This window comes from Lemur catta, chromosome 3 (genome assembly GCF_020740605.2).
Source record: "Lemur catta isolate mLemCat1 chromosome 3, mLemCat1.pri, whole genome shotgun sequence".
Lineage (NCBI taxonomy): Eukaryota > Metazoa > Chordata > Mammalia > Primates > Lemuridae > Lemur > Lemur catta.
Window position 1 is genome coordinate 35,913,319 of NC_059130.1, and position 14,464 is coordinate 35,927,782.

Genomic DNA, 14,464 nt, shown 5'->3' on the forward strand with positions numbered 1-14,464 from the left:
GCGCTATTTTAGGTAGTGTATTTTTTGGTTTAAAACTAAAAAAGGTGGTGGTGAGGAGGAGATCGTCTGAACATTTCCTCATCCCTCATGCTTTCTTTTAATTTTGAAGAAAATAATCAGTTGGTTTCAGGGTTAAAAAGTTCTGAACACTTGGTGCTGGCTTCATACTGATTCAACTGATGATTCCAGTATAATAACCAGAAGCAGGATTGTAGGCTGAGTTAAAAATTATAATCTTTCTAAAAAGTATAAACCCATAACTTTGGATCCTCTAAAACTGTATTCTTTAGCTTGGTAAGATTTATGTGCTTCCAAAACTCGAGATGTTACTTTTATAAAATTTTGGAGACCACTATACTCCCACAGTCTTCGTCTCAATTTTGCCCAAAAAGTGATTATTTAAAAAACTATGTATGCCAGCAGTGATTTTCTAATTAAAAGTATCTTTACCATCTATTGCTGCGAAGATCTAGCAGCAGTTGATGAAAAACTTGGGAGTTTTTAGAGGAAAGACCCTGGGAAATGTTTATATTTTTAAGTACTAAAGAAACCAAAGGCAAACAAATAAAGGCAATTAGAGACTAATAAAAGCCTATGAGAGTGTAAATGGAAATACATTATATATCTGCCTACATCTAGTATTACTGCATAGTATTTATAATCAGTAACGTCTAAGAGAATCTCTGTAATTTTTTTCACCAAAGCAACTCTCTAGATAAATACATTATTTTTATGGGATTCTCTACCGTAGAGTTTTTTTCTGAGGTAGGAGAGATGGGAAGTGTCAGGCAAATGATACATTAGTTTGTTTTTTTTTTTTTTTTTTTTTTTTTTTGAGACAGAGTGTCACTTTGTTGCCCGGGCTAGAGTGAGTGCCGTGGCATCAGCCTAGCTCACAGCAACCTCAGACTCCTGGGCTTAAGCGATCCTACTGCCTCAGCCTCCCTAGTAGCTGGGACTACAGGCATGAGCCACCATGCCCGGCTAATTTTTTTGTATATATATTTTTAGTTGGCCAGATAATTTCTTTCTATTTTTAGTAGAGACGGGGTCTCACTCTTGCTCAGGCTAGTCTCGAACTCCTGACCTCGAGCGATCCACCCGCCTCGGCCTCCCAGAGCTAGGATTACAGGCGTGAGCCACCGCGCCCGGCCTACATTAGTTTGTTGAAACATGTCAAGACAAACTAACCTGATGGACAGAATAACTTGATTGAAAAAATAAGTTTCTAACTATTTGACATATACTGATTGTATTAACTTGGTTAATAACAAACTCTCCATCATTTAAGTAAAGGTATAACTCTACTACCACTTCCACAAATACTATACATGACATCATATAATGATGTCATCATGAACAGGTAGATTGACTCTACTAGTTTAGAAATCTCCAAGCTTTTCTAAAACCATTTATTCTTGAGTAAGTTTTACCAATAAAAAAGTATCTTACAGATGTTATTATTAATCCTTGGTGCATAACTCATGCAAGGGAGTTAAAACATTATTCCACTGCTACAGATGAAAAAAGATAACCCAATATGGGAAAGAAACCTGAAGAAAGCCACCAGTAAGTAACAGATCCAAGATAAGAACCCATGTTGGGTATTTCCAAGTATCAAGTTTATGTCTACTGACACGTTATTCCATGGGCAATAACTTTTCACCAAAGTACACACATGCAAATATATGAAAATAACTATCCACAAATAAATATGAAAGACAACTTTCTTCAAACCAGCTTGACCCAATAATTCTAAGAATCTATTCCCTACCGAAATATTCAATAAGACTTTTTATCATTCATATCATTGATATATATACATATATATATATGGTCATATGCCATATACAATTCAGTCAATGACGGACTGCATATATAATGGTGGTCCTATAAGATTACAATACCGAGTATACTTAACACTGTGGTACAATGGCCTACAGTATTCAGGATAGTAACACAATGTACAGGTTTGCAGCCTAGGAGCAATAGGCTATATCATATAGCCTAGGTGTGTAGTAGGCTATGCCGTCTAGGTGTGTGTACGTATACTCTATGATGTTCGCACAATGACAAAATCACCTAACGACAAATTTCTCAGAACATATCCCTTGATGTTAAGTGATGTATGACTGTATACGTATGTGTGTTTGTATATATATACATATATGTATATATGAAATGTTTATTATAGTATTATTTGCTATTGTGAAAATTTTGAGAAAATCTAAATAACAGTCACTAGGAAAACAGTTAAATTAAGGTACATGTACCCTTTGAAATATTACATAGTTACTCAAAGAATAAAGGAGCTCTATAAATATGGGTGTGAGAAAATCACATAATTTACTATTATCTGACACATGGAAAACAAAAGGGCACAGCACAGGATCAAAGACCAAAAAAAGAAGAACATTTTTCACTTTTCCTTTACTAAATGTCTACTCTCAAAGAAAGCTAAAAATGAGCTCTAAAAGCAATATACTCAATATGGTAATATTCAATACAGTATCAACCCTCCTCACAATCCTACATAAACCAAGCATTGTCTGTCTAGATATGCTTCCCAAGGTCAAAGTCCTTGAAGCCTTTTAGATAGAGGCTATTCATTCTTTCATAATCTATATGCTACAAAGATTTGCAGTAGGATGCCTTGAGGTGATGGAAAAATAGACAACACTCCCCATTGCCATTTGTAGTCTATTACTTCTCTACTTTTCCTCCTTTGAGATTTGTGCCATCATGCTCTACCACCTTCTATCTCCCTCAGTTATCATTAATTTTTTTCAAGAAACATTTAATAAATACCCACCATGTACAATGTAAAGTGTCTACTAGGGCCTGGTGCTACAATTAAGAAAACACACACCCTCCTCTCCACTAGTTTATAGTCTAATAGGAGAGACCTGCTGGGCAAAGTCTGGTTACAATTTGTGCTGTTTGGTATGACAAATTGAAGTACAGAGTAGAAAATGTACTTGGAAACATACAGGCAGTGCCTGACACATAGAAAAATATTTTAACAAATGTTTGATGAATATATAAAAAAATGGCTGTCTGTTGGCCTGGTATGGTGGCTCACACCTATAATCCTAGCACTCTGGGAGGTTAAGGTAGGAGGAATGCTTGAGGTCAGGAGTTTAAGACCAATCTGAGCAAGAGTGATAACCTGTCTCTACTAAAAACAGAAAAGATTAGCCATGCGTGGTGGCACACATCTGTGGTCCCAGCTACTCAGAAGGCTGAGGCCATGGAGGATTGCTTGAGCCCATGAATTTGAGGTTGCAGTGAACTATAATCACATCACAGCACTCTATCCTGAGTGACAGAGGGAGATTCTGTCTCAAAAAAAAAAAAAAAAATACTGTCCATTAATGTATGAAAATATAATAGTTTGTCATATTTTGTGAAATTAGGGAAATAATTATATGAAAAGCAAAGAATTAAAAAGAAAAAAAAGAAAAGAAAAGAATTATATGATTTAATCTTGATTTTATAAAGCCTTTATGAATACAACAAAGGAGAACAGTGTACTAGCACATGGTTAGACAAAGCTTATTAAAGAGGAATTCAAAAACAGTAAAAAGAAAATAAACTCCTCATTATTAGTCTTACCTGACTGTGTCATAGACAATGACTCATCTGACCAACTATTACAGTGTTGATGGGACTTGAAAGGTAGACGACATTGTCCTCCAGTCCTATGACTTCCTTTGCTAGACTCCTGCTTTGACACAGATGTGCAGCTTTTGGGAGGTGACTGTTGAAACAGAAAACCAAATGGGAACTATTTTGTGATACAGTTGTAAAATTCTATTTAAAATTTGAGATACTAGCTAATTAAAGGTAATATTTACAAAGAGTTTTAAATAACTCTAGGACATGAGTGAAAAAAATTTACTAATATACAAAGGATATATATTTTTAAAAACATAGGAAAAAAGTTATAAAAGAGCATGCTTCTATAAAGGTTTATAATAAGTTAAAAGTAGCTGTTATATCACCACTATTTACCCCCCCCATTCTTCTAATTTAAAAATACTAAATATGTACTACTTTCATAGGAGGGAGGGAGGGAGGAAAGAAGAAAACAGAGCATAAGAAGACTGCCCACAAGAGATCATTACAAAAGACAAAATTTCTACCTGGACATGAAGTGGAAGTGAGAATGCCCGATTTGATTCCTAGTGACCATCATTTCCTATCCCTGTGACTCTGGGCAAGTTTCCTAGCCTACTAATCTTTAGAGTGGGGACTAGAACAGTCTCTACTTTATACAACTGTCTTGATGATTAAATGAGATAATCCATGTGAGGCATTTAATATACTATCTGGTACTTGGTAAGTAAACAGTCAATAAATATTACCTTTTATTATAAAAACCACTTTAAAATATACTAGTTTGGATATCCTAGATGTATTTTCTTTCATGTGAGAAAAAAACCTAATTTTTAGTATTCAATCAGTTTGTGGCTATCCTGAACCTCAAAAATGATGCTAGGTAAAATCTAATCAATTTGTGAAAATTAATAAGTTAATAAGAATGTGTCAAAATGCACAGTTTGGTTGTAAATTCTTGGAAGGTAGGAATTTACATATTAATAATAGATAATGCTACAAGAAAATTATCTATACAGGCCTAGTTTTATCACATAATAAATAAGAAACCACTAACATGATAATTATAAGTCTTTTATAATCTAAAAACACTGATTTCAAGTATGTGCACAAAGACATGGGATATTTTCAACATAATATGGAACAGGCTCTTCATTGAACAAAAAAGGTTTTTCTTCTAAATCTTTTAGGTTCTGTAACACACATGAATCTGATTTTTTTTCAATAGAGGAAGTACAGTTAATTCTTCACTTGCCCCAAAATGAAGACTCTAACAAAGGATATTCCATTCGGAATTTACGTAGATTTTGTTTTTTTAAACATAAACAGGCTTTAACAATGTCGGTGTTCACTAAATGTTTAATATTGTTATGCTAATTACTTGATAGTCAGGTGGTCCCTGGATTATGGACAAGATAAGTTTCTGAGAATGTCTTTAGGTTGGATTTGTATATAACGCAGATCCCTCATGAACAGGGAATATACAGTAATAATAATAACAACAATACTATAATGTCCCATATGTGGCAATAATAATACAGTGTAATACTGTAACAATAATAATACCCCTGTACTGTAATAATAAGCTACAGAAACTATTGTGCTCTTTCTTTTAGTTCAAACAAACAGAACATAAAAACAAACTCATACAAAAAGTTTAGATAGGAGAAATTTCAAAAAAGAATAATAAAGGTTAACATTCACCTAATGTTGCATCAATGCTACACTAACAGTAATGTTATGCTTATTTTGGTCTTCTAAACAAATCAATAATGACCTTTCTATTTCAATAATTAATCCACTACACTGCTCAGTAATAACTGATGCTTTCATTGGAGAACTGTCTTTCACATGTTCCATTATTCTCACTTTATCCTTTATAATTGTTCTGATAGTCTAGTGACTAAAGCCTAATGCTTTCTCAATGAAGGCATCTGGCCTTTCTCCCAATGCTTAGTTATTTACTTCTACTTTTGTTTCCATTGTAATCACCCTTCCCCCCTTCGCTGCAGGCTCACCTGGACTTGCAGTGGACTTTTGCTTTGGAGGCATGGTCATCTGGATAAACACAGACTCCAAAAATCAAATAAAAATGTTAAGATGAAAGTGATGCATGTGTGTAAGCAACTGTATAAACAATGAGACTAGCTGCTGGTATAAAGATGCTGTGCCCAAGAACTGCTTATGCCATGCGGGTTTGTTTACATGTGTGGAAGAAACTAGTTCCCGAATTATTAATTTAATTACTTAATTATAAAGTCTCCTTATGGGGAGCCTTGGAGCCTGTTCGTTAAGTACGGAACACCATTAAGTTGGTTGTCTGTAGCCAAGGGACTCCCTATACTTTATAAAATCAATAGTTTTTTTTCTATGAAGTACAGAATTAAGAACATGTAAAAAAAATCTTCTTAATTCTAATAATGACCATGATTCTAACTTATAATCAATAACCGTTTCAGATCTGCCTTAAAGAGATGAAACCATTACTTTTATTTTTACTATGAGTTACACAGTAGTTATTAACTAAATTATAGTAAAGTTACTATGGTATGGTTTAAGATCTTATTGTTTCTGTTATGTGACAAAACACAAATGTCAAAAATAACTTGTGTTCTTCCTATAAATTATCTTTACTAAAGACTTTAGAAGTTCCTATCTCCTCAATATTAATAGACTTGAAGCATATAATTTTATAACTGCCATTAAAGCTATAATTTATATATTTATAAATCTACACTAGTCAATGGAAAGTTTTATCTCTATTCAAATGTTATATTCTGATGTTACAAGTATGGGTGATAATGCTGTCATTAACAGCAACAAATAACTGCTAATAATATACTTTTTTCTAAAGAATCTTTAAGATATACATTAACTTACATGTTTACTAGGAGTGGTAGAGGATTCTAGTTCCTGTGAAAAAACCATTTCTTCAGTAAGTATACTGTGATCTGGACTCCCTGGCTGCTCCTGCACTATAGATTCAGATGGTATATATTCAACAGCAGGACTGCCCAATTCTTCTGGAATAGAGCTTTCACTGTTTAGGTGAGAGTAGAAAGGTACTGAAGATTCCTCTTCACTTGCTATTTCTAGAAAGAAAGGGTGAAAACAAGAAAAAATATACAATCTTGGTCAATGGGAAAATTAAACTATTAACACTTTACATTTGTTTTTAGCATATTTTCACTACTTGCATTTAGCTATAGTTTCTTCATAATGCCACTTAACATTTACTACAAAGTCTGTCAGTCTAATTAAGAATTTTGGCTGATGCCAAGTGAAGGAAGATATCTACCACACATAATCAGCAATGATAGTGACTGACAATCCAGTTCCTGTGAAAAAACCATTTCTGCAGTAAGTATACTGTGATCTGGACTTGCTGGCTGCTGCTGCACTATAGATTCAGATGGTATATATTCAAGAGCAAGACTGCCCAATTCCTGCCCAGTACCTCTGTGCTATTTAAATCCAATGCTGCCAATTCTTTCTCGACTTCCTTGGCATGGTCACGTCTCTGATAACCTTTTACCACCCAGCAGGAAAGTGTGAGGATGCAGAGCAGTTATTACTCTCATATATTCCTTTAGGAGTAGAAATTGGTCCAAACAATTTGGCATTACTTGGAAAAGATGATAACACATACTCTACAATAACACTCTTAGCATGCAGCTTAGTCTCCAGTCATCTCAAAGATTTTGTGAACCACTGAATATCCCTTAATAAGTTACTTTTTTGCTTAGTCAGAATCAGCTTTATCTATGGCAGCAACGTACTTAATGAGTACACTATCATTTATTTTATTATAATGTATTTTTTCTTGACTTTTTTCTCTTCCTTATATCAGTTTACCTTATTAACTATTCTTAAGCTATATTTGGTGAGATTAAAAATTACACTGAATCGCTTGTCAGGCTTTTGGTTAAGATCAAGTGTAAACATTATACTGAAACAGCCTTTGTTTTATCACATTTATCCAACACTTTCCACAATTAAGTAAGCAAACAGTTCCTAACAAATACAGGCTTGAACAGTGAAAGCTATTCTTGATTTGCCTTCTAGCCAAAATTAGAAATGTTTTCTCTTTCTATTATAGCCCATTATGAAATCTGAAAAGTTGAGTCCTGTACCACCAGAACAAATGAGTCTCTTTTCCAGGTCCTCTTAAATTTCCTCCCAAGATGGAGAAATCTGTATGTAGCAGGATGTTGAGGCTTCGGATGAGGATAAGAAAGCTGACACACAAGTAAGCCTCTGCTGAATAAACTAAAAAATTATTGAGGAAAAGAGGATGACTACAAATAAACTGTATCTACTGTGTCACTGGTTTTCTTTATGCATCACTTTGGCATGTACAGCTAGATAATAATATCATTTAGTTTTGCATGCTTTTGAATTTTCTATAAAAGGAACCAAACTGCCTGTAGTCTTCTATGATTTGTTTTTAGTTCTTGTATGTTGATTTGTATAGCTGTTATTTTTCATCTTCATTGAGCATGATATAATATGTAAATTATACCACAATTCATCTATCTGTTCTCCTGCTTACAAACAAGTGATTTTTTTTTGCTATTTCAAATATTGCTTCTATGAACAATGCCATATTTATCTCCTAGTATGGCTAGCTAACTATAGATATATATTTATCTGTAGATATCTGTATGTATATAGGTACATATCTATATGTATATACCTATATCTATATATCTATTTATACCTCTGTATTTCCGTATCTATCTATCTATCTAGGAGTACTCTACACCAGTGGCTTTCAGACTTACTTTAACCATAATATTTATCCTCAATGTTTTCTATTCTATTCCAACTTTAAACAATGCTGACTGCAACCTAGTTCATGTGCCTCTAATGTTCTCAAACAGTAGTTTGAGAACTGACAGAAGTTCTCAAACATTTTGGCCTTAGGACCCCTTTACACTCTTTAAAATGACTGGTGACCCCAAAGAACTTTAATTTACATGGTTATAGATATAGTTATATGTATCAATATTTACCATGCTAGAAATTAAAACTGAAAAAACCTTTAATAATTTATTTTTTAAAAAAGTAATAAACCTATATGTTAACATAAATAACATTTTTTAAAATTTAAAATAACCACATTTTCCATAAAAGTTCGGTGAAAGGAGAGAAACTGTTTAACATTTTAACAAAAATCTTTAATGTCTGGCTTAACCGAAGACAGGTGGATTCTCATATCTGCTTCTGTGTTTAAACTGTGGCAATATATTGTTTTGGTTGAAGAACATGTAGAAAATTTGGCCTCAAAGAGATGATATGTAGTTAGAAAACGGAAGAGTATTCAGATAGTCTTTACAGATAATTGTGGACATTCTTTTCTAATGCTACATTAAAACTTGACAAGTGGTAGTTGCTTAAATATTAGCTGTGATGTGGAATATGAAACCGTATCAATGAACTATCCATTCATCTATCTTGTACTTTGAATGGATCATTTACAAACCATGTATGATTTTGTAAATCATCATTTGGAAAATACTGGTTCACCAAGTCATGAAGATCTTCCAAAATGCTCACATATTTCATTACAGAATATAAAAAGATCACTTAGGTTAATATCACCATCCATCATATCAGAAAGTCTTAGAAATTTTGGGAAGCTGTAAAGATCGTGGTGGGGGAAATAGCACTTCCAAAATCCTAATTTTCACTTGAAAGCTTGAATTTTATCAGGGGATAATAAATACTATTAGTTGTTTTCCTTGAAGAGTTAGGGTTGCTTCACTTATTTCTGAGAAACTGTATGCAAAATACCCAGGTCTGAATAAACCACAGTTTGCCAGTCACTTAAGCAAAAATGATGGTCTATGAAAAAAAAAATGGCTAGTTCAATCTGCAATCCAAACTATCACATTAACCGCTTTTCTTCAAGACAATTATCATGTTTCAGCCCATGTAAGAGCTTTATGCATATGTTCTATGTTGTCACACAATATTAAAGAGATATATACTCATAGGTAGAGATTTAATAAAATTAATGTTTTTAAATGCTTATTCAAGGGCATTCTTCCATAAAAGTCACGTGTCTTTGTTATGGGTGCAGGGTGGTGAGGAATACGTCTACTGGTATAGTTTGGTGCCACTGCCTTGATTCATATTAAGGCACCAGCAGTTTTATTTGCTTTTGCACCATCAATGTAATGTCAACACAAGGCAAAAGGCAAATAATACATAAGTATTATTACAAAAATAATTTTTGTCTCCTAGATCCCCTGAAAGGATCTCAGAGACTCCACCAGGGTTTCATGGACTATACTTTAAGTACCACTGAATAGATGTACACCTGGAATGAAACAGCTGAACTGCTGAATTATAGGATATATGTATCTTCACTTTTTTTTTTTTTTTTTTTTGAGACAGAGTCTCACTTTGTTGCCCGGGCTAGAGTGAGTGCCGTGGCATCAGCCTAGCTCACAGCAACCTCAGACTCCTGGGCTTAAGCGATCCTACTGCCTCAGCCTCCCGAGTAGCTGGGACTACAGGCATGAGCCACCATGCCCGGCTAATTTTTTTGTATATATATTTTTAGTTGGCCAGATAATTTCTTTCTATTTTTTTAGTAGAGACGGGGTCTCACTCTTGCTCAGGCTGGTCTCGAACTCCTGACCTCGAGCGATCCACCCGCCTCGGCCTCCCAGAGCTAGGATTACAGGCGTGAGCCACCGCGCCCGGCCTGTATCTTCACTTTTATTATTTTTATTATTTATTTTATTGTCAAAATGTCTTCTAACCTAGGTTTAACAATTTACACTTATACCAGAAGTTCTTCATTCCATCTATATACCAACAGGTTTGGTGGATATTGTAGTGGCTTGAATGGTAGCCCCAAAAAAGGTATTCCACATCTTAAGCCCTAGAACCTGTGAATGTAATCTTACTTGGAAAAGAGGTCTTTGCAGATGTAACTATTAAATAAGTTAAAGATTTCATGATGAAATCATCCTAGATTATTTGAGTGGGCCCTAAATAAAATAACAAGTCTCCCCATGAGAGACAAGAGAGACAGAGAAGAAGGCCAGGCGAGACTGGAGTTATGCACATACAAGGAATGCCAGTAGCTACCAGAAGGTGGAAGAAAGAATGAATAGATTGTCCTTTATAGCTTTCAGAGGGAATGCAGGTGTATCAACATCTTGATTTTGCATTTCTGGCCTCCAGAACTGAGGGAATACATTTTTGGTTTTTCTTAAGCCACCATGCTTGTGGTAATTTGTTCCAGAAGCCTTAGGATGTGTAATAATACAGGTGGAGCATACCAATCTGAAAATCCAAAATCTGAAATGATCTAAAATCTGAAACTTTTTGAGTGATGACAAAATGTGCAAAAGAAATGCTCACTGGAGCATTTTGGATTTCAGAATTTTGGATTTGGGATGCTCAACTGGTAAGTATAATGCAAATATTCTAAAATTAAAAAAAAAAATCTGAAACACTTCTGGTGCTAAGCATTTGGAATAAGGAATACTCAACCTGTATCTCTTTATGGTTTTCAAGCCCTGATTACTAATGAAGTTGAGCATCTTTTCATAAACCATTGACTATGCTTATTGACCATTTGGAGTTCTTCATTTGTGAATTGTCTATTCTTCTAATTTTTACGTGGTTATCATTTTATTATTGATTTATAGGAGTTGCTCATATATTTTTTTTAATTTTTTATTTAATATTTTTAATTATTATTTTTATTTTTTTGAGACAAGGTCTTGCTCTGTCACCTGGGCTGGAGTGCAGTGGCATGATCATAGTTCACTGCAACCTCTAACTCTTTGGCTCCAGTGATCATCCTGGCTCAGCCTCCCAAGTAGCTAGGACTAAACATGTGCACCACTATGCCTGGCTAATTTTTCTATTTCTTGTACAGACAGGGTCTCACTATGTTGCCCAGGCTGGTCTCCAACTCCTGGCCTCAAGTGATCCTCCTGCCTCATCCTCCCAAAGTGCTAGGATTATAGGTATGAGCCATCGTACCCATCCTGCTTATATATTCTTGATACTATTGCTTTGTTAGTCATATGTGTTATAAATATCTTCTCTTATTTTGTTGTTTCACTTTTTGATGTTGTATTATGAATAGAAATTCTTAATTTACTGAAGCCAAATTTATTAATCTTTTACTTTACAGTTTTTGCTTTGCATAAAATGTTAAAGAAATTTTTCCTTCACTAGGTGCCATAAAAATATTCTCTTATATTGTCTTCTGAAAGTTTCATAGTGTTAATTCTTCACATAACAGTTTTTATTTCCCTCTTGGAACAGATCTTTTATATTGTCAGGTAGGGATCCAACCTCATTTTTTCCTCCCACAAATATTTACTGGAGAATACCTCCTTTTTCTGCTGGTCTGCAAAGTTGCTTGTGTTGTAAGTCAACTTTCCATAGATGCACAGGTCTATTTCTGGGCTGTTTCATAATCTATTTATCTATCTATTTGCAAAATATTATCACTACTGTTTTAATCACTGTACCTTTAGAAATCTTGATATCTGGTAAAGTAAGTTCCCACATTTTGTGGTTCATCTTTAGAAGTATCTTTGCTTTTGGTCCTTTGCTCTTTCATATAAATTTTTAAACGAGCTGGTTAAACCCTACAAAGAAACCTTGATGGGTTTCTGATTTAAATTGTCTTGAATCAACATATTATTCCAAGGAGATTTAACATCTTCTGACACTGAATCTATCTGTGAATACAGAGTAATGTTCCATTTATTTTGGTTTTCTGTAATGTCTCCCAATAAAATTCTAAATTCTCCTCTATAAAGATCTTGTACCTTTTTGGTTAAACTTATTCCCATGTACTTCATATTTTTGTTTCTATTATATTTTGTTTCCATTTGTATCTTTTTTAAAAATTAGATTTGTTTAACCAATTTTTGCTGGTCTATAGACATGCAATTGAGTTTTGTATTTTGGGGTTTATAATGAGCAACTTTGCTAAACTCATTTATTATATTCTAATAATTGACATGTAAATTTTGGATTTTCTCCATGCATGGCTTTATTAACTGTAAATAATGAGAATTTTGATGCTTCTTCTCACTCCTTATGGCTTTTAACTCTTTTTCTAGATTTAATGAACTGTCTAGGACCTCCACACAATGCTGAACAGAAGAGGTGAAAATGAGCATCTTTGTTTTATTTCTAAATTCAAAGGAAAAACTTTCTATGTTTTATCATTAAGTATGGTATCTGTTATAGGGTTAGTTTTTTATTTTTGTTAATATATACCCTTTATTGGGTAAAGAAAGTTCCTTTCTATGGTTACTTTGAGCTGAAGTTTGTTTTATCACAAATGCTTTTTAAATTTAATCAAATGCCTCTTCTAAATCCATTGAGACAGTCATGTAACGTCTCTCCTTTAATCTGTAAAAGGTAATTCACCACATTATTAATTTTTTAATGTATGCTAAATCCCACTTGGTCATGAAATATTAGATTTGCAAATATAGCTGAATTTGGTGTGCTAGTATTTAATTTAGGATAGGTAAGATTGGCCTTTTCCTTTCTGATACTGTCCTTTTATGGATTTAGTATCAAACTTATATAGCAGCCTCATAAAATGAGTTGAGAAATGCCTCTCTTTTTCCATTCTATGGAAAAGTAAAGAATTATAACACTAGATTTTTTTCCCCTCTTGAATGTCTAGTATACTGGTGAAGCCAGAGTAGGTCTCTGTGAAAAGATGTTTAGCTACTGGAGTACAATTTCTTTAACGGTCACAGAACCAGAAAGTCTCTTAGCATTTTTTTTTTTTTAATTTTTAATTTTTTTTCTAGAAATTAAGAAAATTCACTGCAAATTCCAACTACTGGGCTCTAAGTGATCCTTCTGCCTCAGCCTCCCCAGTAGCTGGGACTACAGGAGCGTGATACAAAGCCCGGCTGGTTTTTTTCCTTTTTTTGTTTTTTTTTTTTTTGGTAGAGACAGGGTGAACTCCTGAGCTCAAGCAATCCTCCCACCCTGGCCTCCCAGAGTGCTAGGAATATAAGCATGAGCCACAGCTCCCGGCCTCTCTTATTGAGCAAACTTTGGAAAGTTGTATTTTTCAGAAGAATTTGCCATTTCTTCTAAGTTTTCAAGTGTGTATTGGCATAAAGTTATTTACAATTTTTTTATCTTTCTAATTATGACATTTGTAGATGTATTGCCTTCTTCACCCTTAGGCATTCACATTTTTAAAAGCAATGAAAGAAATCTTTCAATTATGTTAGGCTTTAGTTTGTAGTCTGAACAGAGTTAGTATTTATTACCTTTCTGTTCTGTTCTCTGGTCCTCCAGTTCTTTCTTAGGAGTTTTGGGTTTTATTAATTCTTTATCCCAGGCAGCCAAAGCTTGTTTTTCCATCTGACGAATTTCTGCTTCTTCTGCATCTAAACGTCGCTTCCATTCTAGGAGCTCCTCTGCATGTTGTCGCCGTTGCATTAGTTTTTGCTCTCGCTTTGTCAGAAACCTATGGTCACACCATGAAGAATAGTGAGACAACAAACCTATAGGGAGAGATCACTTTGAGAGCCCTACCACTGATCACCTTATCAACAAGCTGTGCAAAAGAAGAACATTCACATTTTCTTTGAAAAAAGTTTGAGATAATAGAAGCTTTCATGAGTCAACTTATTCAGAAAATGAAAAGAAAATCTATGTTTTACTTATAATGGTTTATAAGATTAGCAAAGGAAAAACAGCGGTAAATGCAGAAAAAAATCTTCAGAAAATCTAGACAATCATAACTGATAAGATTAATACTTAACTTATATATGCATTTTTCATAGGTTATTCTTTTCTATAACACAAGATGTAAGGAATTTAT

At 34.0% G+C, this 14,464-nt stretch overlaps 1 protein-coding gene across 4 annotated transcripts in view; it reads right to left on the bottom strand.

The window, feature by feature from the left end:
- The window catches only part of CEP350 (centrosomal protein 350), a 167,309-nt gene that overhangs the window by 32,963 nt on the left and 119,882 nt on the right, over positions 1-14,464 (bottom strand). For all 4 annotated transcript variants that reach the window (XR_006734080.1, XM_045547232.1, XM_045547234.1 and 1 more), the window contains 3 exons: positions 13,908-14,107; positions 6,499-6,710; positions 3,616-3,760 (listed from right to left, as the gene is read on the bottom strand). Coding sequence is in view for 3 of the 4 variants with exons in the window: in XM_045547232.1 (XP_045403188.1) it covers positions 3,616-3,760; positions 6,499-6,710; positions 13,908-14,107 (557 nt within the window). In the remaining variant the exon portion in view is untranslated. The remainder of the gene's footprint in view (positions 1-3,615; positions 3,761-6,498; positions 6,711-13,907; positions 14,108-14,464) is intronic.